Raw genomic sequence first — 23823 nt, 5'->3', positions numbered from 1 at the left:
ACTAAACACATACTAACACAATACTAACCCAATCTGCGCCTCTTTTTTTTAGTGTAATATGAAGAGTATCAACATAGACAGAAGTTCATCTGATGCATTTTATCGTTATAAAATGCCATCTAATATTGTGAAAATAGAAGGTCGTGGGAATGGTATAAAAACAGTACTAGTGAATATTGAGGACATTGCTAAGAGCTTAAATAGGGACCCAAAGATCTTAACTAAATACTTATCCTATGAGATGGGAACTCTTTCAAGTATTGATGATAAGAATGCTAAGTATATTATTAATGGTGCACATGATAAGGAACGTGTCCAGGAATACTTGTTTAACTTTATTGATGAGTTGGTGTTGTGTAAGGAGTGCCGGAATCCCGAAACAGTACTCTTTTGTTCGCCTTCACGTAAAAGTGTTCTACAGAAGTGTAGTGCTTGTGGAGGAGAAGGAGTTGTGCGGAGTACGAATAAGATTATGAAGACTTTGCTTAAAGAGTTGTCGGATCGGGCAGATATGCCAGGGGAAGGTGTAGAGGATGGAGAGTTTGATGATTTTGAAGATTTTGACGAGGCTAATCATGCTTTTGGTTGAAGTTGGTTGGAATTGGGTGAAGTCTGGTTAGGATTGGTTAGTATTGGAAGTAAAGTGAGTAGAAGAGTGGTTGGTATTGGATATTGAGTTGGTATTTGGTTTAGGTGAATGTGACTTGGTTGAGTTAATTTCTATCGGAGTAGCTTTTGATTTTTTAATGAGTATGAGTAGAGATGGCGATGGTGTGTTTGTTATTGAAAGGAAGCGGCGGTTGAACTTGGTGGTTATACTGGCTATGGTTGGGGTGGGTATTTTGGTCTGTTTGTTTTACTGCTATCTGGCTGTGTAAGTGTGTTGGTCTTTAAATTGTTTTGAAGTTAAGTTAAATTGGTATTTGGTTAGTATTGGATTAGGAAGAGGAAATTACCCAAAAAGGAAATTAAATTTTGACTACCATTTTTAGAAATTTAAAGGACTTACGTCATACTTTAAAAATTACCTTTTTAGGAAAATACATGTATAAAAGCTAAGCTTCTTTAATTTTTACCTGAATGTCTTTTAGACCCACTAGTAATGATAATTATTATGTTAAGACCCCTTTACATGAATCTGCTGAGCAATTAACGCAAAACCCAACCAATAATTTCGATTCAACTATAACCCTGCCTCCTAAACCGGGAAATGGCCCTGATTCAGATATAAATGCGCAACAGAGCTGGCATAAGGTATTGGACCCGGTTACTCTCCCTTATTTAAATCGGCCAAATCTAGACGATCCCATTAAGAACACTTTTGGCCAGGCGCTAAGAGAGTTAGGCCGTATACCTTTGGTTAATAAGCTGGGTGGCATTGCAATGGCTACTTGGCTAGCCCTAAATATTTATCCAATTCTTGAGCTGTTCTTTTACGCTAAGTTCTCTGATGACGTGGCAAAGGTTAAAAATGCTGTTGCGAGTGTGGCATACGGATATATGTGGGTTTGTTCTATTTTAATAGTTCTTAGTTTGCTTTATATCTACCTGACTTTATCTCGAGGAAACAAAGGGCATTCATTATGGTATCGCGTGATGAAGGGTTTGATAATTTTTGGGATTAGCTGTATTGTCTTCTTGATTATTGGGTTATTATTTGGACTGTTTCAATTAGGAATACGCTCCTGGTGTCCGGCTGATTGGCCACAGGCAGTTATTATCAATGTGGTTAAGTTTAGTCTATTTGTTATCTCCTTACTCATAATGGTGTATGCTTTGTTTGCTGATAGTGCTACTAATCCTGAGTCGTTAATTGTGGGTCTACTTTCCCATAGGTTTAAAATCCTAGCAATTATATCTGTAATTGTGATTTTGGGTGTGGCCATCTATTATCTAGTTCATCAACCAGATCATAGCATTGCGGGAATGATTAAGGCTATCCAAAAGAGGGTAGCCCCAAACTAACCCAATTAGGCTAGCAGTGCCTTAATATTACCATATAGCTTTATCTTATCTTATTTCAACTCAACTCAAATACCATCCCATCCAAATACCAACTCAAATACTAACACTTGCTTAAATTAAGTTTATTATCTAGTTGTGCTCCAGAAATACTATCAAAATAATCTGATTCCTCCAGAGATACTACCCGAGTAATAAGACAAAAGTTCAAGTAATAAAGTCAAGCTGGTTTAAAAGACCTAGCATTGTTTTCGAATGGAAGAACCCTCTTGAGGGTTAGCTGCATCTTCAACAATAATGTTAAGGGCTGCAAGATCACTTCTTAGAGTGTCGCAGGCCATGAAGTATGCTTTTTTCTCAGCTGATGTTTTGGTGAGTTGTCTAACCGTATTGCGGAAGTTAGAAATAACTGAAATCAGTTCAGTTTGTACTGCTGAGTCAGCTGATTGTGTAACTGCTTCTAAACCCATAGCGTGCATGATTCGACTGATGTATTTAGCAATTTGCTGGTTGATTTGCCGGCTGGTAGTTGCTGAAGCTTCAGTAATCAAGTCTTGCACAAGTCCTAAGGCCCGTGGGAAGTTAAAATCATCTTTCAATGCACTATCAATTTCCAAAACTAGTTCATCAAATCGCTTCAAAATCTCGTGCTCTTTAGCAGTAAAGGGAGCCGTAGTGGTTTCACTCTCATCTTCAGGATAGAGAGAGATGTACCGGAAAATACGTCTCTCCACTGTCTTAGCCCGTTCCAAAGCCTCATCACCATAAGTCATCGGACCCCGGTAGCTTTGTAAAAGGAACATCATCCGCAGTTCACGAGCTGTACCACTCTTAAGCATCTCTTTGACTTGCACGAAGTTCTTCAGACTCTTGCTCATCTTACGTCCATCAATATGAAGATGACCCGTATGCAAGAAATGACCAACCCAGTCTTCAATTCCAGCACCCTCTGATTGAGCAATCTCGTTGTCATGATGAGGGAACGTCAGATCAACTCCACCAGAATGCAAGTCAATCCGGCCATTAGCAATATTAGCTGCCATAGCACTGCACTCAATATGCCAGCCAGGTCGACCTGGTCCCCATTTAGAAGGCCATGCCGGTTCATTGCTCTTACTAGCCTTCCAGAGGACAAAGTCCTCTTTATTGCGCTTGCCCTCACTGCCTAGTTTACCTTCACCTTCTTCCAATAAGTCTTGCTGACTGCTGCTCTGGACAGGGCACATTAAAGGGTACTGCTTCTTCTGGCTGTACGCCTTAGTATCAAAATAGACTGAACCTTGGGCATGGTAAGCAAAGCCTTCTTCTTCAATCTTAGTAATAAACTGAATAATCTCTTCGATGTAATCACTAACTCGAGTAGTGTATGTTGGACGGGCTACACCTAAAGCATGCATATCTTCAAAGAACTCTTCTTCGTATTTACGACTAACTTCTTTAACTGCATAATGGATTAATTCTTGTTCTTCGGTATCTAATTTGGCAGAAATAGCCCATTGTTTAAACTGCTGGGTTAGTTGCTCAATCTGAGTGCCTGGTGCTTCTTTAAGACTCTTAGCTACCTCTCGGGCCTTAATGATGATTTTGTCGTCAATGTCCGTAATGTTCATAATATAAGTAATTTGGTAGTTGAAGTATCGTTCAAGAGTCTTGCGAATACTATCAAGTTGAACATAACTACGGGCATGTCCTAAGTGGGCTGAATCGTAAACAGTCGGTCCGCAAGTGTACCATTTAAGCATTGAATTTTCTACCTTCAATACCTCCTTTTCTTTTGTAATGCTATTGTAGATCTTTAGGCTAGTTTTAGCCATAATACCATTAGGAGTGCGGGTTGTCGTCATAATACAAAATAAATTGGGTTAGCATTTATTGAGTTAGTATTAAGTTGAGTTAAGTGGAGTTAGGTTGATATTAAGTTGAGTTAAGTTGATATTGGATTGAGTTGAGTTAAGTTGAGTGGGGTTTGGTTAAGTTGATACTAGGTTGATATTGGATTGAGTTAAGTTGAGTTATGTTAGGTTGGTATTAAGTTGATACTAAGTTGATACTAACCCAATCAAATACCAACACAATCAAATACTAACACAATTGGATGGGTGTATTGTGAATAGAATGAATGATGATGTCATTTAAACTTATGCGTTTATGTGAACATAATAGTGGTTTATTAATGGATTGCTTTGGATTAGTATTGGGTGTGTTTGGGTGTATATTAGAAGGCAATGTTGTTGGTGAGGTGCTGGTACTGGTCGTAAATCCAAGTACGAAGTTTCTTGGTGGAGGAACCAATAAGGTTCTTGACGAACTCTGGGATTTCATGGTCTTTCAGGTCAAGGCGGAAACGTGAAATAAGATTGCTCATGGTAGCTGAAGTATAGCAAGGTAGACCGCCGTGTCTCCCTAAATCAACCATAAGAATAATGTCGCGGGCTTTTTTGCGTAGAAGGTAGAACCCACGAATCATAAGGTCTTTGTAAAGGGCAAAAGCTTCTCCTTCAGCCCCACCTAGTAAGGAAAAGATCTCATCAGTTATTTTGATTGGACTTTCAATATTAATGTTTCCTGGTGAAATATCAAACATAAACCCAAAATCAATATGAATAAGATGGCCATCATCAGAGATCATAATATTACCGTTATGTCTGTCTTTGATATTAAGGATATAAGTGACTAATGAGTACCCGGCAAAAGACTCAACAAAGTTCTTAAGAGCCTCAACGTACTTGTGGCCCTCGCGATATCCATACTTCAAGGCAAAGTAGTCCACTAAGTTGTTCACTCGCTCCCGACCTATTTGATCACGAGAAACAGCCTTAGGAATCACTTCAATAATACCACAGCCATCACCAGTAGCTAAAACCTTGTAGGGATAGAGATAGACTGATAGACCTTTTTCTTCAAAGATCTCTTGGAAGAGACGAATGATTTGTAAGGCTAGCACATCTTGTCGGCAATCATCACCAAATTTAAAGATAACAGAACGATCAATGATTTCATCAGAGTTTTGTCGTTGCACCTTAAAAGTAACCATATACGGAACCTTTTCCGCACTTTGTAAGGCTTTCCCTGAGCCTTCCACAACACGAATAACTGTTTCGCCCGTTATTGGCAAATAACAACCTTCAGGGAAAGTCACCTGGGAAATCTCTTGGTTAATCATTGCCTTTTTCCTATCGCGATCAAGAGAAACATACTGCTTCAATCTGCCTGAGACGTCCGCGAAGTTTTGTAGAAAAGTAGCTACCTTACTGTACTGCTCACGGGCTTCTGGCTCCATTTCTTGCATAATCAAGTTTTCGTACTCCTCTAGTCCGGCCTGGCCTTGCGCTTTGATTTCCCAAATAATCGCATGGGCTGTTTTGTTCTTCACTATGCGCAGGAGAGCTGTTTTGATCTCAGCTGAGTTCTTCCGGAAGGTCTTACGAAGTAACTGCACAATCTGGGGCACATAAAAGACTAGACCTGGACCTGAGTCACTCTCTTCTTTCTCCAACCGACTAAAGGCTTTGCCTATCTCTTGCTCGTCCTCAGAATTAGCAATCACTGATAAGGCTTCAATCACTGATAGATTGTTCGCATCTAAAAAGAACCCACAACAGCATACAATTTGCTTCTTCATCAGGACAGCTGCTACTTTCTTGAGATTGTACTCTGTGCTTAGAAAGACTAACTCATCAATCTCTAGTTCGTACAACTCTTGTTCGCGTAACTCGCGTGGCTTTAAGTACTTCTTGCTTCCCTCTAAGGCACTAAGGAAGTTATAAGTCTGAGAAAGAGGATACTCATAGAAGGTGCCTTTAGCGGCTTTGTACAACTCATAGTAGACAGAAGTATCTTCTCGGGCACTGTATCCCTTGAGTACAGCTCGTTTAAGCAACTCTTTCTTCTCTTCCCGATTAGAGACTCTTAAGAGTACCATTAAAGTCTCTAGGAAGTACTCCTCAGAGAGAATCCAGCGCAAGTAGTTACGGGCATTCTCAATAATACCTGGTACATCACCACGTAGTGTAATTAGATCGCCAATCCATTCGGTGTTAATGATATAGAGTAGATGGTTGTACTCTTCTTCGGTTAAAGGTGTCTTCTGGGCGGTAGAAGGTGTACTGGCTGCTACACCTCGAGGGAGAGGTCGGCAGACACAGAGGGAGTAGAGCCACTCCCAAATCTCAGTGCCTTGCATGATTGTACTGGGGAATTCACGAATGGCCTGCATAATCAAGTTAGATCTATCTAAAAGTTCTTTGATACCCCGTTCATCGCGCATAACCGGTAAAGCATGGAATAACCCTAAATCAACAATATTAAGCACAACGTAATTGTAAGCCTCAATGACTTCTTCCTTGAGCTTTTTAAGAATGGCACCATAAAGAACTGAAAACATCTGGAAGATATCTTTGGTGCGATAAAGGGAAAACTCTCGGGTACGGAAGGTATCAAAGGCCTCACGGAATCGAATGTGCAACTCTTCTGAGAAGACAATCGAGGGCTCCTTTTCAAAGAGGATCTGGAGAATCTCAGCAATAATACGCAAAGAAAGAGGGTAGGCCGTATTACTAGCTGCTATCTGGAGAAGTTCACAGGCATAAGTACGTGTAAAGTCTTTGGACTCAAGAGAAACCTCTTGATGGACCATTTTAAGGATCTGAAGAAGGTGTTTCTCAAGGTACTTAAGTGTGATTTCATCTTTCAAGTAGCTAAGAATACCTTTGTAGTTGTAGTTTTCCAGTTTAGCTCTTTCAATAGAGTAGAGAAGGGCCATAAACACGATATAGTCTTCATTGAAACTTTTGCTGATCTTAACGGATTCGGCTAGTTTTTGGCAAACGCGCTTCTTAAGGAGCGGTTTAGGATCGCTAAAGATAAACCCAGCAATACCTACTAAGGCGGGAGTTTTCATGCGTAGAAGTAAGAACTCAGTTTCAATCCCACGAGGAAAGACTGATGCATTAGCATAAATACGTTTGTAAATCAAAAACAACTTATGAATGATAAAGGGTGAAGTAGGAATAAAAGGCACCATATTCATAATGTAGATATAAGTCAAGTTATCCGAGCTGTTTACAAAATTAATAAAGTCTCCTACGGCCTTAGTACCCTTCTCTAGCGTAAAGGGATGCCGGAAGTAAGTGGAGTAGAACGTAGCAATGAACTGGGGGTCATAACGCCGTACAAGGTGGTGGAGAGGTACATCTATTTCATGGGCAGATAAGAACTTGCAGTAGGATTCAATATGTTCGATTTTGTTAGGTGATCTGGCTATTATTTTAGTAAAAAACCCGTTTATCTCCCTAATCTTATCTTTGCTTTTTGTTTTGATACATGATAAGAAAATAGAAATCATCTGGGCTATGCTTTCCGAGTACTGGGCAGCACTTTCATAGGCATACATTACCTTCTTAATGAGCTGAAAAATAGTCTCTTCTGCCACTGACTTAGCTAGTGCATCCACTGCACTCTCAATAATGCTCTTCCGCTGTAAAATCGTGTAGGCATCTAAACACTGCGTAGTAAAGAAAGATAACACAATATCTAAAATCGTCTCGTTCTTCTCTTTATAGTAAAGAAGCCCTAAGACTTTAAAAACCGAAGATTGCAGTCCTAAAATACTCCGCTCAGAAAACAAGTTAATCCCCTCTTGTGAGAATAATGCATAACAGTCCTGTAGAGCACTGCCCTTTAACAATAAAGATAAACACATTGATAGATTAAAAGATACTACTAACTCAGTCATTAACTCCTCCACAAAAGCACCAGCAAACAGTTGTAAGAAGACCTTATAATTAGCTTGTGATAAGTCTTTGATCCGATCTGCTTCAACTATTTCCCTATCAAAAATCAAAGATAAGGTTACATGCATTTCCAAATACGTATAAAACAGTCCTAAAAAGTCTATCTGTAAGTTTGGGGCAGGAAAGCTTTCCCAATCACCAGAAAATAGCTTAAACAAATCTATACCTGCTGCTGTGTCTAGTAAGAGAGGAATCAATCCAGTACTGCCCAGTTGTAAGACTTCTTCTAGAGTCTTGGCCGCCTTCTCTGATTCAGGCTCTTCTGCTTCAGCTGCCTTCTGCATTTTCTCGGCCTGTAACCTCATTTCCCGCCTTTTCCGGGCTAGTTTGCGCAGGTTAAACCGGTTGGGCCGAATAATCAGTGAAGGTTGTTTGAGAGTTTCAGTAGATAAGTCTGGTTTAGCTGTTTTTTCAGGGGTAGGTTCTAGTTTAGGTTTGGGTTCTTCTAGACCTTTAGGCATCCATTTCTCTTCATATTGCTTAGCCTTAGCAATTACTATCTCTAAGACTGAATTGATTTGGGCATATTGAACTTCTGTTTTAGGAGGTTGTTTTAAGACATCTAGTAACAAAGATACACACCCGCCCATTCCTTTTTCACGTTCGATACGTTGTAAATGACTCAATAACATATCATAGATCTCTTCACTGTAACTTGCTAAATCTGAAGAAAGACCAAAAAGAGAGATTGAGTCAGAAACGGTTATTTTAGGATTCTGAGTACTCTTTTCCTGATACTCTTCAAAGGAAAGGCCTTTTGAGTTTCGATTATTCATTGTTTCGGGCATATCGCGCAAAAATAAAACAAATAAGAAGCCTAAATTTAGGGTCCTTTTATGCATCTAGGTGCTTGCTTATATTAAGTAAAGTGTTTAGTTATGTGTTTGGGTTAAGATAGGAAGTGTTTGGTTTGTTTTGAAATAGTTTATTTTGAATTACATCATAATTTCAGCTGATTATCAGAATATTATAACAGCTAAAACTAAAAACTAAAGTGTTTGGAATTGAGTTTCAAATAGGAAGACTTCTCTAGGTTTTTTAGATTGCTAAATTAGATTAGATTATTATTAGTTTAGTATTGAGTTGGGTTGAGTTGGGTTGGGTTAAGATATGTTTGGGTTAAGATAAGTTAAGATTGAGATAAGATAAGTTGAGTTGAGTTAAGATAAGTTAAGTTAAGTTGTGTTTAAGTTAAGTTGATTTAACATAAGTTGAGATAACATAAGTTAAGATTGTGTTGAGATAAGATAAGTTGAGATAAGACAAAACTCCAACCCAATAAGATCCTAAATTGACATACCAACTTAACTCAAACCAAACCCAATCACAACTCAATCAAAACTTAACTCAACTCAAACTCAATCACAACTTAACTCAAACCTAACTTAATGTGAGATGGAATGGAGTTAGGGAAAGTACATGTTAGTGGTGCTGAATTAGTAATTGGCATTTATTCGTTGGGTGAGGCCTTCACGGAAGACTCGCGTGCGGAGGGAAGGTGGAGCGTGTTTAAGATAGATTAAGGGAATGGCCGGGACTTCTGGAAGGTGAGGGAGTGAGAGATGGATTGCTTGATTATGTGGACTGGCTTGGGGAGGGGGTGAACTTGGTGATTGAAAAGAAGTACTGGTTTGTTGAAGTCTTTGAAGGAGTTTTTGAGTTAATTGGTAGGATGTGTAGGTAGCAGATCGGTCTATTCTTTTAACAAATGAGAAGATAGCCCTTTTTAAGGACTTACTTACTCCTGGGTTGGGTTGAGTAGAGGTAATTAAGGCAAGATTGGAAGTTGAATCTCTGACCATAAGTAAAATATTTCTTTAGACATTAGATGACGACATTTCGAGCTATCGTTTCACCGATTAAAAGTGGTGTTTTTGAGTTAGTTGAAGAAGATGGCGAAAAAGTCCTTAAAACGAACGATAAGCACAGTTATTTTTGTAATGTAGCAAAAGAAGTCCAAGATATGCCTTGTATTTATGCCGTTGGAGTAGATATTGATGACGTCACCGATAAAATAGAAGAGAAAGTGGAAGATAAAGAAAAGACTACTGATTTAGAAAATGAACAGAAAAGAGTAATTGAGATAGATGGACATAAAATGACCTTTGAAGTCTTACCGTTTTATCTATGCCAAAGTATTCCAAAAAGGGAAATAGTTGAGCAGAGTGGTGGTAATCCTTTGAGTAATTACGGATTGTCTTTAGAATTTGGATCGAATGCGTTTAGTAAGCGACACAAGAAAAGTGAGTTGATGGCGTCCGTAGGAACTAGTTTAGAGAGTTATAATGAGAGCTTGTACCAGACTAAAAGAACTCAAATCTTACCGGACCAACTGCTACAACAAGTAGAGATTGTACCACCACAGCACCCAAACCCAACAAAACCATTAGACATGTACACTCCTGATTGTATTTTAGGATATGACCCTTCTTTACTATTCCAGGACATTCCTACTTCAGTCAATTTAATCGATCCGGCTGAGTACTTTAATGTTTCGGAACTAGTTCAGCCGTACTTACAAAAAGTCTGGCCTCGACAACAGCTGGAGTTGATTTTGATTATGGATGGATTAGTCCGTATCTTAACTCTTCAGAACAAGAGTTCAGTAGCTAATCTGTGTATGAAATTGACTCCAATTCATAGTGAGTTAATTAAACGGATTGTAGAAGCATTAGCACTAAAGGATTTACTGACGGCCAGACAAGTTTCTATGTCGCTCCGAGAAAGAGAGATAGTCTTTGCCCGTATTATAGTAATTCTGTTGTTACTGCAGAATGGCGAGATTATCATTGGCGAGACAATGCCAATTCTAAAGCTGATTTCAGCAGCCAACGTTCCTAGGGTGATGCGAGCTCTTGGGTGCACTACCAAAGCCAGTAAGAACGAGCCCGGCAAATACCTTCTCACTGGAGTGACCAAGAAGAAACAATAAAGATAGAGATAAGTTAGTATTAAGTTGAGTTAGGTTAAGTTAGGTTGAGTTAAGTTAGGTTAGGATGTAATAAGATGTAATAGGATGTAATTGTAGTGCTGTCATACGACCACTACCCAACTCAACTCAACTCAACTCAATACTCATACTAATGCCAACTTAATATGATGTCATCTTATTTCAACTTAACCTTATTTACTTAATAAGCGGCATCGGCATTTATCTCAAAGACTGCCTTTAATAGAGTATGTATTAGTTAAGTATTAGTTAAGATGGACTTCGTATTGAGTTGAGTTGGGTTAGGATGTAATATGATGTACTATGATGCAATATGATGTAATTAAATACTCTCTAATAATCTGACCTAATTAAAGTATGTGATGAGTAAGCTTTATTGCTGCTGTTGTTTAGTAATGACTTGGCCTGGTATGGTCAGTTAGTCATAGTCATCCCAGTGGCCCGGGCGTTTGGGCGCCTGGAGGGCATCTTCATTCTTGGTGATAAACATTTGGGTGACACTTAGAATATCGGCCGCTAAAATCAGAGCGTACTCAAGAGCTCGCTGCTTAATGGCAGCTATGTCATACACGGGATAGTCTGGGGCCTGGCATCGGGCTCCAACGGTCTTCATGGCATCGGCAATTACTCCGCCAGCAATCTTTTGTGCATCTGACTTATCAGCTACTACTTGCTTGATCTGAGCAGCTAACAACTCTTCGCCTTTACCTGCACCGGCAAGCAGACGTAGCTTACCTGTACGCATGGATTCATTAGCACATGTTTGCAGGGCATAAGTAGCCTTGCCAATTAGACGTTCACTCTCTTCCAAACGGGCTGGTAGAGAGCCACGCACTACTAGGGTGTTCACTCGACCGGGTCCAGTGATTTTAGTGTACCGCCTATCGCCATATGTACAGATCTCCAAAGAGTTGCACACTCCTAAAAATTCCGGTTCCATAGGCCGCATCGTGTGTGAAAAGCGCCCGCCAAAGAGAAGACACAATCTTCGCAAGTCAAACTTACTGTGGACACTCAGTACAGCCACTCCCTTGGCATTCAGGAAGTCTAGTAACAAAGGGTCGACGGATCCACTGCAAACAAGCAGGCCTACACCATTGGCCGTTATTGAGTCAACAAATTCACTAGCTGTGCTCTCATCATCGCGGGCATAGTTAGCTAATTCTTCGGCATTCTTGAACAGAACAGTTCCCTTAGTCTCTAAATTACTCATTGCTAGAGGACAGGTATAAATCGCCGTCTTTAAATTCTGGCCCATTTCAACAGTGCCAGCCGGGGCTATCTCTAAAAGCATACCTGGTAAACGCTCGGAATCTTCCATTGATCCCGTATCTACCTTAGTTACACGAACACTATCTAAAGCAAAAGATCCATTTTTACTAATCCCGGCAATGGCCTCTGATAGTAAATCGGCCAGTTTTCCCTCTTTAAGAATTCCACTAGTTACTTTAGCTAAAACATCCTTATCAGTTAGGGAAAACTCTACTTTCTCAGAAACCTTATCAAAAACTTCAGAGAGATCGGCTAAGGTATCTCGCAAACCACTAGCAATTTCAGTGGGTAAAACCTGCTGCTCAATCAGCAGAGCACTCTTCTTTAGTACCTCTCCTAGTACGCCCATAAAGAAACCAGTACAATCCCCAAGTTGAGCCAAGTGGGCAACTGGCTCCACTAGCATCCGCAGGGCTGGGTGCTCAATATCACATCCTGATAAGATAGAAGCGACCGATCGACTAATAATTGTCTTCTGATGGGCATTCACAACTAGTTTATACATCCCATCAGCCCCATAAGAGCTCTGAAGCATATCACAAATACCAATAATACCATCAATATTCTTCAAAACACAGTTAATACCCGACATTTCCACGCTTTTAGTCTTCATAAGCGAATTACTACCAAATACCATACTAAATCTGAAAAGAAAATTTAAATGTATATTGGGTCAGTTAAATTACCATATATGGTAATTTTTAGTTCACTATCAATTCTTATCTATTTATTCCAAACCAATACCAACCCCAATACTAACCCCAACCCATCCCATCCCAATCCTAATCCAATTCTTAAAATCGACCAACACGGCTATTTGCCTTCCAAGTTCAATTTATAACTTAATTTGCCATTTTAGGCAACTCGGTTCTTTAATTTGCATTTTTGATATCCCGGGTTCTTAAAGTGTTATATTGATTTTAGAATTAGAATGAAATTAACATGGGGTGAGATTGGATTGAGTTGAGATTGAGTTGGGATTGGATTGGGTTTGGATTAGGTTGGGTTGGTGTGGATTGGTCTTGGTTTTTAAATTAGATTGTCCCAAAAAGGAAATTGGTCGTTGAGTTCAGATAAAGATAGATACCAGGAAATACAGGTTGAGACAGTGTTATTATGTGCTTGGTAGAGCATCAGAAAGGTACTGATCTGGTCTTGACTCGAGTTTGGGTCACTTTCAAGGGATTTGGCGGTCTAGTTGACCTATCTCCTTATAAGGAATATTTGACAACCAATTAGGAAATATCCTTATTTGTCCACAAATAATCAGATTTTGGTAAGGTTTTTATTTCCTTTTCTGACATATAAACACATATAAGAGACCTATAAAGAATATCAACAATCTTATAATGTCCCATCAGTTAGTTCAAAGTCGTTCAGTTCGCTTTATCGATTTCACGGAAGAAATCAAGAGAAGTCTTACTCAGAAGCAAGGCCCTAAAACTCCCAGGATTAAGTTAGAGGCCTGGCAAGTAGAAAGTCTGGATGCCGCCTATAATGAAGATACTCATCCGTCCCAGAAAACCAAGAAGAATTTAGCCGAAGCTCTTGGTCTACCATTCAAGAGTGTCCAAATCTGGTTCCAGAACAAACGGGCCAAAGAGAAGTCCAAGAAAGAAGCATCGGATAGTGAGCGTGAAGAAAGTGGAAGGGAGTCCAGTAGTTCCCAATTCTTTTTCAACAATGAGTATATGCCCCGTGAATTCTCTGAACCAGAAAGAAGTTCTGACCTGCCTAAGCCACAAGGACTGTGTTATAAAGGCAGTGAGAAGACTGACTGTTCACTAATGGCTGAAATTGCTTCTTCACCTTTACTTTCAAGTTCAATGTCGTATGATGATTGTTACAATGCTATTTCTACTATGGTACATGCCCAGGACTATTCATTTGCTAGTGATGCTTGTTCTGAAGCTAGTGAGCTGTTTGCTATTGCCACACCAAGTTCACCAATCATGCGGCAGTATGTCCAGGCCGAAGAAAGAGCCTCAACTATGGACAAAAGCCCAGTTATTATGCCTTTAGTTCCCAATTCGCCTTTGGCCGACAATGAAGGTCGTTACCGTTTCCAGTTCCGCAATCGCAGTATTATATATACTAGAGAAACCGACCGAGCGGGTTTTTATAACCTCGTACATACACACACATCTTTAAATGAATAAACATACTAGCCCAATATAACGTTTATCTAGTCTTTCTGTAATGGTTTTATGATGTCTAGTTGGTAATTAGATAAGATGTAAGTATGTAGATCAGATGTAAGTATTTAGATGTAACTAAGTAGATAGTAGAAATTAGATAAGATGTAAATAATTAGATGATAGTAATTAGATAAGATGTAAGTATTTAGATGTAACTAATTAGATGTAACTAAGTAGATAGTAGAAATTAGATAAGAAGTGGCTGGTAATTTATTGATCTTGGGGTTGGGTTGATTGGGAATTTGAGATAGTATTTTGCTACTATCCTGAGATTGCTTGAGAAGGAATGGGATTAAGAGGGATTAAAACAGGACAGTTCATAGAGATGCTCAGCTGTACATAGACTAACTAGCCACCTTTTGGCCAGTAGATCAGCAAGTACTAATGCTAACGGTGCAAATATTTGCATGCAACTTAGAATACTTGGTGCTGGACAGGATATAGGAAAGTCGTGTGTGGTGGTGACTATGCGGAATCGCACTATAATGTTCGATTGTGGTATGCACATGGGCCATACAGACTCACGTAAGTTCCCGGACTTTGGCCTCTTAGGACCGCGGCCATACACCGGTACAGTTGATTGTGTGCTTATCACCCATTTCCATATGGACCATTGTGGTGGTTTGCCTTATTTTACCGAACAGTGTGGATATAACGGCCCAATTTATATGACTCCTCCGACTCGGGCCGTCTTACCAATCATTCTCCAGGACTACTGCAAGGTCTACAGCGAGAAAGACGACACGGCGCGTAACCAAGCGACGTATAGCGAACAAAATGTCAAAGACTGCATGAACAAGATCCAGACAATTTCAATAGAAGAAACTATTGAGATAGAGCCGGGGTTTTCTATTACAGCTTACTATGCTGGACACGTTCTAGGGGCAGTTATGTTTCATGTCCAGGTGGGTGAGGAGTCGGTGGTTTATACTGGTGATTATAACATGTCACCGGATCGGCACTTAGATGCGGCCTGGCTGCCTAATTTACGGCCGAGTCTGCTGATTACTGAGTGCACATATGCCCAACTAGTTCGTGACTGCCGCAAGGAAAGAGAACGAGAATTCGTCGAGTCAGTAGTATCTTGTGTGAAGAAAGGCGGGAAAGTTCTTATTCCGGTCTTTGCACTAGGTCGGTCGCACGAATTATGCCTCCTGCTAGATACGCATTGGGAGAAGACTGGCATGCAAGTGCCAATTTACACCTCAGCTACGCTTACGCATAAGGCTAATGAGATTTACAAGCAGTTTATTGATTACACTCATGAACATATTCGCAATAACAAGCACAAACGTAATTTGTTTGATTTTCAGCACGTTCGGCCTTTTGAATCGGGATATGCCAATGCCGAGGGCCCTATGGTTTTATTTTCATCGCCTGGTATGCTTCATTCTGGGCCTAGCTTATCTATCTTTAAAAAATGGTGTGGTGATCCCAAAAACCTTGTGATCTTCCCGGGGTATTGTGTTAAAGGGACAATTGGCGAGAAGGTTCTCAATCGGGCTAAAAAGATAGAAACGGCCGGGATAGTTTATCCGGTGAATATGCAGGTTAAAAACATGCCTTTCTCCGCCCATGCTGATCAGCGGGGAATTATTTCCTTAATTCAGCACTGCAATCCGTACCGTATTGTGCTAGTGCATGGTGATATTCAGCGGATGAAGCGGCTGCAACAAATAATTGAAACTAAACTTGGCATTCCAACGATGTATCCGCCAAATGGGGCTTTCTTTACACTGACACCGCCGCCAATTGTTCGAGCCTTGGTTTCATCGGAAGCACTTGCTAGTCTGCAAGAGAAAGGCCCGGCCCCGCAGGAAGGCGAACTTTCTGGTGTGTTTGCCCCTGATGATCCTAGGGCTAGTCTTTACATCGACTCCTGCGCTGAAACAGTTATCTATCGCTAACTTTCATCAGAGCGATCAATTAACCTAATAAAGCACCAAGTATACTAGTTAGATTACATTTCGTATTGAGTTGAGTGGGGTTGAGTTGAGTTAAGTTGGGTTGAGTTGGGTTGGGTTATTGGGTTTGTGTTAGATTAGATTAGGTTACTGTGTGAATTATGATAAGTTGGCCGATTCAGTTCGACTAACTCAGTACTAAACTCAACTAAACACAACCACAATAATAACTCAATACCAACTCAATACTAACTCAACTCAATAACTTGATAGACCGGCCGATGAGCACTTCACATGACCTTATAGAATCTCAAACTTAAGTTGTGTTTATTGGGTAAGTTTCATACTATTGCACCAAATAAGTTATATATAACCTAAGTAGATAGTAGCCAATGCAAGCAGACGAAGATAACTCCAAAAAGGAGTTTGACTGGTTTGAAGACACTGCTGAGTTTGGCTTTGAAGATGTCGAAGAACATCCGGCCGAAACTAAGTGGGCAAAAAGCATCTACAAGAAACTAACGCCCTTTTCAATGGGAGTCATTGGAGTTTCCCTCTTTATCACCGGAATTCTGTACTTTATCCCCCGGCATCTTATTTATGTCAAGGGATACTCCTTGATGCATGTTTGCTTTGTCGCAGCCTTCCTGGCCTTCATATTTCTGATGGCCAAACTGCTAGTTCATGTGGTGTTTGTGATTATCAAAGATAACATTTCCAACAACAAAGTCTTCCATAGCAAGCGTGTTAAGTTAGAAGTCACCTGCGGTATCTGGATCTTTTCCTTTATTCCAATAGGGATATACCTCAATTCGCGGGTGCCCTGGGCCCGCGCTCTTTTGGACAAACTCTTTGCATGCGGCATCATTTCTCTTCTCATCATCATCTGTAAGAACATCTTCATGGAAATGTTCCGTACATACTTCCTAGCTAGTGCTCTTAAGAAGAAGTCTAAAGACGTTGAAATCAAAGAGCGTATTATTAACTCAATGCGCGATTTCTGCTACGATGAAACGGGTGAAACTTCCGATGACAAACTCATTTCCTGTTTCCTAGTCAATTGCTTTGAAGATGAAGACGACGACCCCAATAACAACCTCGGCATGGAATTTGTCAAAGGCGACATGGACAATATCATTGGCGACCTCTTTACTACCTCGATCTTCCAAAAGAAACAACTTTCCCAGCACGAAATCTTCTGTCTGGCTCGTGATACCTTCCTCAAGTGCAGCAAAGATGGCGAGTATATCACCTTCAACAGCTTTTGCGAAATATTCCCCAACGCCCAAACAGCTGTCCAGGCTTTCCTCTATTTTGATACGGACAACGCCAAAAAGATATCCAAGAAAGACATTCGCGACACACTAGCTATGTTCCATTACGACCGCAAGAATCTCCAAACTACCTTTGAAAACCTCAACCGATTTGTCAAACTCCTAGATAATCTAGCCACCATTGTCGTCTGTATTCCCCTTCTCTTCCTCTACCTTATTGTACTTGGCCTTCCCATTCGCCAACTAGCCGCCCTTGGGCTGAGCAGTGCGGTAGTGCTTAATTTCCTAATCAGCAGTGTTATCAAAGACTTCTACTGGAATGCATCCTTTATTCTTACCCATCCCTTTGACATTGGTGACGAAGTCATTATTGATGGCAAAGACTACACCATCTACGGCTCCAGTCTTTACAAAACCGAAGTCCTCAGTAATAACGGCGGCAAAATATCCTTTCTCAACAAAGTACTCGGCACCAAGAACATCGTCAATATGACCCGAGCACCCCAAAAACTCATCCATGTTAATTTCCAACTCACTCCCCAAACCACACCCGAAAAGTTCAAAGAGCTCAAAAGAGGTCTACTCGTTTATTTACGTTCCAAAAGCGAGATCTTCTACGAAACATTTACCATTCAGTCCGAGTCCGAAGCTTCCTGTAAACTCGAAGGTCATAATTGTGTCCTTATTGTTCGTTATAAGTCCATCAACAACCGCATGGCCAAACTTGAAGTCAAACTAGATCTTGTTCGATTCCTCAAAGACATTCTCCAAAACCACCACACTCCTCCACCAACCTCAGAGGACCCAGAACCAGCACCCGCCAAATAACCAACTTATTTCAACACCACACACCAACCCAATACGAACCCAATACGAACCCAACTCAATACCAACTCAACGCACTCGCACAAGATATTCAATTTTAAATGTGTCAGAGTCTATCCATACATCTTTAATCAGACTGGGGCGGCTATTCTCATCATCCACGGATGAAATTACTATATCTATCTCTAGACCACAGCAATATCAGTGTATTCACACTACAGGGGTTAAAATAGTAAAAAACTAAATACTCTTAAAATTACCCGATTAGGAAATAATTAAGTCAACTTATTCTTTAAATAAATCCGGGTTAGGTTAATATTAAGTTGGTTTAAGTTAGTGTTACTCAACTTATGTCAACTTATGCCAACTAAACTCAACTTAAACCAACTCAATCTCAACTTATGCCAACTAAACTCAACTTAAACCAACTCAATCTCAACTCAACTTAAACCAAACTCAACTTAAACCAACTTAATCTCAACTTAAAGACAACTTAAACCAACATAAACTAAACATAAACCACACTTAAACTCAACTCAACTTAAACCAACTCAATTTATTCAGGCGTGATCTTGTGATCTTTCAATCAAAACACCACCCGCCATACATCCACCTAACCCAATACTAATCCGTAATGCTAATTTCACTCCCGGGAATGAACAACTCTTCAGTGCCTTCGGCCGTAACAATCATCATACGAATACATCCTCCAGATGAATTATCTCGATAAATCGCATGCGAAATAGCTCTTCGCACAAACTTAATGGCCTCCTCTCGAGTCATATCCTCGCGATATGTTTGGTCACACAATCCGGACATGTAAATAGATCCAGAACCTGCAATCGCACAACTCTGCCTAATTAAAGTCCCACCTAAAGGAATACTAAAAACATGACTTCCCTCAGCATCTACACCAGCAATAATCATGCCAGCCACTAAATGCGAGTTCTGATAAATCACCTTCTTGGCTAAGGTAGCTGCATCTTCAACTGTAGGCGGCTCATTATAACAAACTTCCTGTTCGTGCAACCGATGCGATACTATCTCAGCCACAGCTTGCGTATCTGCAGCTGATCCTGAACGACAAGTATAAATCCCATTGGCTATCTTAGTTATCTTCCGACTCACTCGATTTGAGACGTACGTTCCCATAGAAGTCCGCGTATCTGCACCTAAAATAACTCCATCCCGAAATTGTATGGCCATAATGGTTGTTCCTAAAGTCACTTCTTCACGACCCCAATGCTCAGTTCTACACTTAGTTCGCATTCTGTTTCCTACTTCTTGCATCACAAATAAAAACAAGCATGAGTATTGTGTATATTCCCATACTCTCTACTAATGGCCGTCTTCATCTAGAAGAGTCTTTGCCTTCTGTCCTTCATACTAAAGTCCCAGAAACTGAATGGTCCGAAATCATTCAGAAACTAAACTCTCTTCTTCTACGCCGGAAAAGAACGAGACTTTTACGTCTCTTAACTCTCTTCTATCTGGGCACTCTCTATCAGCGTTACATAGACCACCAAATAGATAGAGAAATTGCGGCATATCTAAACAAAAAGAACCTGGTTTTGGAAGTATATGGGATTTCTTTACACCATCCACGAGATAGGGCATACCAGGGAATGGACGTATCAGTCTATCTCATGACAACAGCCTATTTTACGGCTTAATTTATTTTCCAAACAATGCGTCATCTCATGGAAGAATTAGGCATCTATACTTTGAAAGACGCACCAGTGACGACCCATTCAAATACTTATATTATGGGAACAAGTGTGCTGGCTGTGAAATTTCAAGGGGGTATTTTAGTTGCCTCAGATACACAAGCATCGTACGGATCGTATGCTAAGTACAAGAATATTACGCGAGCGGCTCAGATATCCCCAAATACTCTCTTGGTCTCTTCTGGGGAATACAGTAACTTTCAAGAGGTTGTGCATATGCTGCGCTTGGAAATGAACCCAATTACTGAAGAAGCCACTGTTTTTGGGCCCAGAGAGTGTTTTGAGATTCTCAGGAATCATATGTACGAAAAGCGCAACCGCGGCCAGCCAGAGCAGAACTACCATGTAGTGGCTGGAATTGAAGAACAGCCGCGAGAAGCCGTTCCGTATGAATGTGATCCTAATGGCTTGTTTTTAGCAGCTATAGATCCATTGGGAGGTTTTTATCATGCTAATGTTATAGCTACAGGTCTGGGTGCTCACATTGCCTTGCCTATTCTAAGGAAGGGAGTGGCTGATGGCGAGTTGGAAGAAGCTGAAGCCCGAGAGTTGTTAATGACTGCTATGCGGACTTTACTCTATCGTGATACGCGAGCGTGTGGTGCCATACAGATCTCTAAGGTCACCAAGGATGGCATTAGTATTTCTGATCCATTGGAGCTAAGCACGGATTGGTCCGTGGGTAAGCTATAAGTAAAGTTGCTATTAGTATGGTTTAGTTTAGTTTAGTATTGAGTTGGTATTGGTTTGGTTTGATTTAGTTGGCATTGGTACAGTATAGTTTAGTTGGATGTTAAGTTGGTATTAGTACAGTATAGTTTAGTTGGATGTTAAGTTGGTGTTAAGCTAGTGTTCGTATTGAGGTGGTATTGGGTTGGCTTGTTTTAATTGATTGGGTTGGTGCTAGATTGGTGCTGGTTTTGGTTTGATTTGATTTTGATTTGAGTTAGTCTTGAGTTAGGTTAAGTTATTTGTTGAGTTTAGTTGAGTTGCACTAAGCTGTACTGTGGCTTGGACTCTTTAAACGGCAAGTCAAAGAACACGTTATAGCACGCCTTGCTTTATCTTACTTCACGCCACACCACTCGGCGTAGTTTAAACCTAAATCAAGATAGCGCTTAAATACACACTTTTTTGTCAATTTCTTATGACTTCTGAGATAAACAAAACCACAACAACGTACACTGAACGTGCCGTCTTTCTCATTAATGCCATTGAAGATAGGTTTAGCTCGGCTATTGCTAAAAAGGGAGATAATGTAACTCAACTGGATCCGCGAAGTGAAATACACATTATAACTGCACTTGCCCAACGACTCAATGGATCGCACAGACTTTTGCTTAAAGAAGCTATAGATTGCGCCCAACTATCTACCATCGAAAAGACAGTAGGCTGGCCCGAAGTTAAAGCTCAAATCCAAGCTATTGCTGCTACTTGGGCCCAACAAGAGCTCAACCAACAATGTCCCTGTGCCACCAGCTGTCCTCTCCATCTACTAAACCCAATCAAAGACCTTGAAGATAGGATCACTANAATCGCAAGAACCGCAAAGGATCCCTCAAATGCTTTGTTTGTTCCGCACCCGACCACTATGCCCAGGCCTGTCCTCAAAGTACCACATCGCCATCCAACACACCTCATCCCAATACCCCAATTACTCAATCCCCAGCACCCCAACCCTCCCAGTCTCCATCCAGCCCTCCACTATCTCCATCATCTCCACCCAATACTAACTCATCACAACCTAACACTAACTCATCACAACCTAACCCAACCCAATAAATCATGAGGATTTTATGTTCCCATATCTATCAACATCACAATACAGTCTCAACATAAGCCAAGCCAATACTAAGCCAAAGCTAACCCAACACAAACTAAACCACATAATCAATAAATTGAACCCACTACTAACTCCACATAACCCAATTCAATACTAACACAACTCAACTCAATACTATCCTATTTATTCGTTATGCTTCCCTCACATAAACTTCCCCATCTGGTCAAAGAGTGATGAGAAGCCAGGCGGCATCATCTTCTTTAGTTGCGCCATTTGAGCTGCCGCTGTTTCCGGTGTGGGAGGAGCAACCTGTCCACCTGCCCCGGCACCACCTGCTCCACCAAATAACCCGGCAAACATTGGATTAGAAGATAGCTTCCGTAACATCTGAGACATCATTCGGTACGAATTAACCGTTGCCCTTATTTCAGTAGGAGCTACACCACTACCGGCTGCCACCCGCATAATCCGAGCATTGCCTCGTAAAAAGACCTCGCCATTAGTCCGTAACTCTTTCTTAGTCATACCTGAGAAGACAGTACCCATTCGTCGGAATGTGCGTTCGTCCAACATACCTGCATTCATACCCGGTACTAGTGATAATAGTTGGGAAATTGGCCCTAGCTCTAATATACGCTTAAATTGCTCATAAAAGTCACCCATTGAAAACTCTCCTGCTTTGATCTTCCCAATTAACTCCTCTTGCCGCTCAGCAGTCATACCTAGTCCTTCTAACTTATCAGCAAGACCTGCAATATCTCCTAAACCCATTAGCTTACTCACAAACCCACGGGGACTGAACGGTTCTAACTGGCCCATTCCTTCACCTGTACCTACAAAGGCTACCGGAGTTTGTGTCTCGGCTACACTACTTAAAGCTCCTCCTATATTCTTGGTTCCATCTGTTTTTGTAATAATCACGGCTCCCAATCCAATACGCTCCATAAAAGCCTTCGCATGTACTTCGGCCGCTTGTCCAATCGATGCATCTACAACAAAAATAGTCGCGGTTGGCTTAGTTGCCGCCTCAATCTCTACCATTTCATCAAAAAGTGCACCTTCCTGAGTATGCCGGCCACTGGTATCCACTAAAATCAAGTTACAACTCTCTCGAAGTTCAGCAACACCTGCACGAGCAACTGCTACTGGATCAACTACTGAAGAAGTATAAACGGCCACATCCATGGTTCCTACGTTCTGCACGACCTGTTCTGCTGCACCTGCCCTAAACGTATCAGCACAAACTATACCTACCTTAAACCCGCGTTGACGATAATATCGCGCATACTTACAGCATGAAGTTGTCTTTCCACTGCCTTGTAGCCCTACGAATAAGACCACAGAAACATCCTTCTTTTTAGGCTTAAAAGCTTCCTTACCCGGATCTACCATACGACACAACTCTTCAAAGACTATCTTCTGCAGCAACTTCTCTTTCTTAGCACTAGCCGGTACATCGATTGCTTGATATCTCTCTAGAATTCGTTTCTTTACGCCTAAAACCACTCTAGTACTTACATTAGAACTTAACAAAGATGTTGTTATCTTTTTAACGGCTAAGTTCAAATCCTTCTCTTCATTGCCTTTTTGAGTAAACAGACCTTTTAAAGCACCACTAATTCCACATCCTAAGTCACTAAGCATTAAAAAATTGTATCTAGTTAGTATAAGTAGTGGGTTGAGTTGGTCTTAGATAGGGTTGAGTTAGTATTTGGCATGGATTACTAGTGGGTAGGAGTGGATTGAGCTGGCGTATACTTAGTTTGATTGTTTGAAGTAAGATATTAGAGTAGAAATAGAGATTTACTAACAATGATAATAAACCAAATAGTTATTAAAAAAGAGACAAGTCTATTCTTATCGGAATTGGAAGGCTTTCATTTGAGTTTATTATAACACTAAACTGGGTTTAGTTATGTATTTATGCTAAGTTAAGGTGGGATTGGGTTGAGTTAAGGTGGGATTGAGTTGGAGTAGTTAGTTTGGGGTAGAATAAATGGCAGGTTGGTTTGTAGGGCAGATTTAATTGTTTATTCATTAATTGGAGAAGGTAAGGAAAATTACCATATAAGGAAATTGAAAATCAGAATTTTCACCAAAATAACAAAAAATATAAGAATTTCCTTATATGGTAAT

The 23823-nt window shown here is 40.5% G+C and overlaps 15 protein-coding genes across 15 annotated transcripts; 9 read left to right on the top strand and 6 right to left on the bottom strand.

The window, feature by feature from the left end:
* Positions 1–58: 58 nt before the first annotated feature.
* Positions 59–589, top strand: NEHOM01_0406 (translation initiation factor 5; the record flags this gene model as incomplete). The annotated part of the gene is made up of 1 exon (XM_051489284.1): positions 59–589. One exon carries the CDS (start codon positions 59–61, stop codon positions 587–589), a length of 531 nt encoding a protein of 176 aa, XP_051345244.1.
* Positions 590–1080: 491 nt separating this feature from the next.
* Positions 1081–1965, top strand: NEHOM01_0405 (uncharacterized protein; the record flags this gene model as incomplete). The annotated part of the gene is made up of 1 exon (XM_051489283.1): positions 1081–1965. The coding sequence occupies one exon, from the start codon at positions 1081–1083 to the stop codon at positions 1963–1965; it is 885 nt and encodes a 294-aa protein (XP_051345243.1).
* A 236-nt stretch (positions 1966–2201) lies between these two features.
* Positions 2202–3806, bottom strand: NEHOM01_0404 (cysteinyl-tRNA synthetase; the record flags this gene model as incomplete). Its single annotated transcript, XM_051489282.1, has 1 exon — positions 2202–3806. The coding sequence occupies one exon, from the start codon at positions 3804–3806 to the stop codon at positions 2202–2204; it is 1605 nt and encodes a 534-aa protein (XP_051345242.1).
* A 371-nt stretch (positions 3807–4177) lies between these two features.
* On the bottom strand, positions 4178–8542 carry NEHOM01_0403 (phosphatidylinositol 4-kinase A; the record flags this gene model as incomplete). Its single annotated transcript, XM_051489281.1, has 1 exon — positions 4178–8542. The coding sequence occupies one exon, from the start codon at positions 8540–8542 to the stop codon at positions 4178–4180; it is 4365 nt and encodes a 1454-aa protein (XP_051345241.1).
* Positions 8543–9190: 648 nt separating this feature from the next.
* NEHOM01_0402 (uncharacterized protein) lies at positions 9191–9556 on the bottom strand (the record flags this gene model as incomplete). The annotated part of the gene is made up of 1 exon (XM_051489280.1): positions 9191–9556. The coding sequence occupies one exon, from the start codon at positions 9554–9556 to the stop codon at positions 9191–9193; it is 366 nt and encodes a 121-aa protein (XP_051345240.1).
* Positions 9557–9582: 26 nt separating this feature from the next.
* Positions 9583–10686, top strand: NEHOM01_0401 (uncharacterized protein; the record flags this gene model as incomplete). The annotated part of the gene is made up of 1 exon (XM_051489279.1): positions 9583–10686. One exon carries the CDS (start codon positions 9583–9585, stop codon positions 10684–10686), a length of 1104 nt encoding a protein of 367 aa, XP_051345239.1.
* A 436-nt stretch (positions 10687–11122) lies between these two features.
* Positions 11123–12613, bottom strand: NEHOM01_0400 (T-complex protein 1 subunit theta; the record flags this gene model as incomplete). Its single annotated transcript, XM_051489278.1, has 1 exon — positions 11123–12613. One exon carries the CDS (start codon positions 12611–12613, stop codon positions 11123–11125), a length of 1491 nt encoding a protein of 496 aa, XP_051345238.1.
* A 712-nt stretch (positions 12614–13325) lies between these two features.
* Positions 13326–14135, top strand: NEHOM01_0399 (uncharacterized protein; the record flags this gene model as incomplete). Its single annotated transcript, XM_051489277.1, has 1 exon — positions 13326–14135. The coding sequence occupies one exon, from the start codon at positions 13326–13328 to the stop codon at positions 14133–14135; it is 810 nt and encodes a 269-aa protein (XP_051345237.1).
* Positions 14136–14581: 446 nt separating this feature from the next.
* NEHOM01_0398 (integrator complex subunit 11) lies at positions 14582–16081 on the top strand (the record flags this gene model as incomplete). The annotated part of the gene is made up of 1 exon (XM_051489276.1): positions 14582–16081. One exon carries the CDS (start codon positions 14582–14584, stop codon positions 16079–16081), a length of 1500 nt encoding a protein of 499 aa, XP_051345236.1.
* A 389-nt stretch (positions 16082–16470) lies between these two features.
* On the top strand, positions 16471–18180 carry NEHOM01_0397 (uncharacterized protein; the record flags this gene model as incomplete). Its single annotated transcript, XM_051489275.1, has 1 exon — positions 16471–18180. One exon carries the CDS (start codon positions 16471–16473, stop codon positions 18178–18180), a length of 1710 nt encoding a protein of 569 aa, XP_051345235.1.
* A 621-nt stretch (positions 18181–18801) lies between these two features.
* NEHOM01_0396 (20S proteasome subunit beta 1) lies at positions 18802–19467 on the bottom strand (the record flags this gene model as incomplete). The annotated part of the gene is made up of 1 exon (XM_051489274.1): positions 18802–19467. The coding sequence occupies one exon, from the start codon at positions 19465–19467 to the stop codon at positions 18802–18804; it is 666 nt and encodes a 221-aa protein (XP_051345234.1).
* Positions 19468–19484: 17 nt separating this feature from the next.
* NEHOM01_0395 (uncharacterized protein) lies at positions 19485–19850 on the top strand (the record flags this gene model as incomplete). Its single annotated transcript, XM_051489273.1, has 1 exon — positions 19485–19850. The coding sequence occupies one exon, from the start codon at positions 19485–19487 to the stop codon at positions 19848–19850; it is 366 nt and encodes a 121-aa protein (XP_051345233.1).
* Positions 19851–19865: 15 nt separating this feature from the next.
* On the top strand, positions 19866–20597 carry NEHOM01_0394 (20S proteasome subunit beta 7; the record flags this gene model as incomplete). The annotated part of the gene is made up of 1 exon (XM_051489272.1): positions 19866–20597. One exon carries the CDS (start codon positions 19866–19868, stop codon positions 20595–20597), a length of 732 nt encoding a protein of 243 aa, XP_051345232.1.
* A 454-nt stretch (positions 20598–21051) lies between these two features.
* NEHOM01_0393 (uncharacterized protein) lies at positions 21052–21693 on the top strand (the record flags this gene model as incomplete). The annotated part of the gene is made up of 1 exon (XM_051489271.1): positions 21052–21693. One exon carries the CDS (start codon positions 21052–21054, stop codon positions 21691–21693), a length of 642 nt encoding a protein of 213 aa, XP_051345231.1.
* A 195-nt stretch (positions 21694–21888) lies between these two features.
* Positions 21889–23331, bottom strand: NEHOM01_0392 (signal recognition particle subunit SRP54; the record flags this gene model as incomplete). The annotated part of the gene is made up of 1 exon (XM_051489270.1): positions 21889–23331. The coding sequence occupies one exon, from the start codon at positions 23329–23331 to the stop codon at positions 21889–21891; it is 1443 nt and encodes a 480-aa protein (XP_051345230.1).
* Positions 23332–23823: the final 492 nt, after the last annotated feature.

Source organism: Nematocida homosporus (genome assembly GCF_024244095.1).
Source record: "Nematocida homosporus strain JUm1504 chromosome Unknown 4454, whole genome shotgun sequence".
In the NCBI taxonomy this organism is placed as follows: Eukaryota; Fungi; Microsporidia; genus Nematocida; species Nematocida homosporus.
The sequence above is the reverse complement of the archived record's forward strand: the minus strand, read 5'-3'. Positions and strand labels throughout refer to the sequence as shown.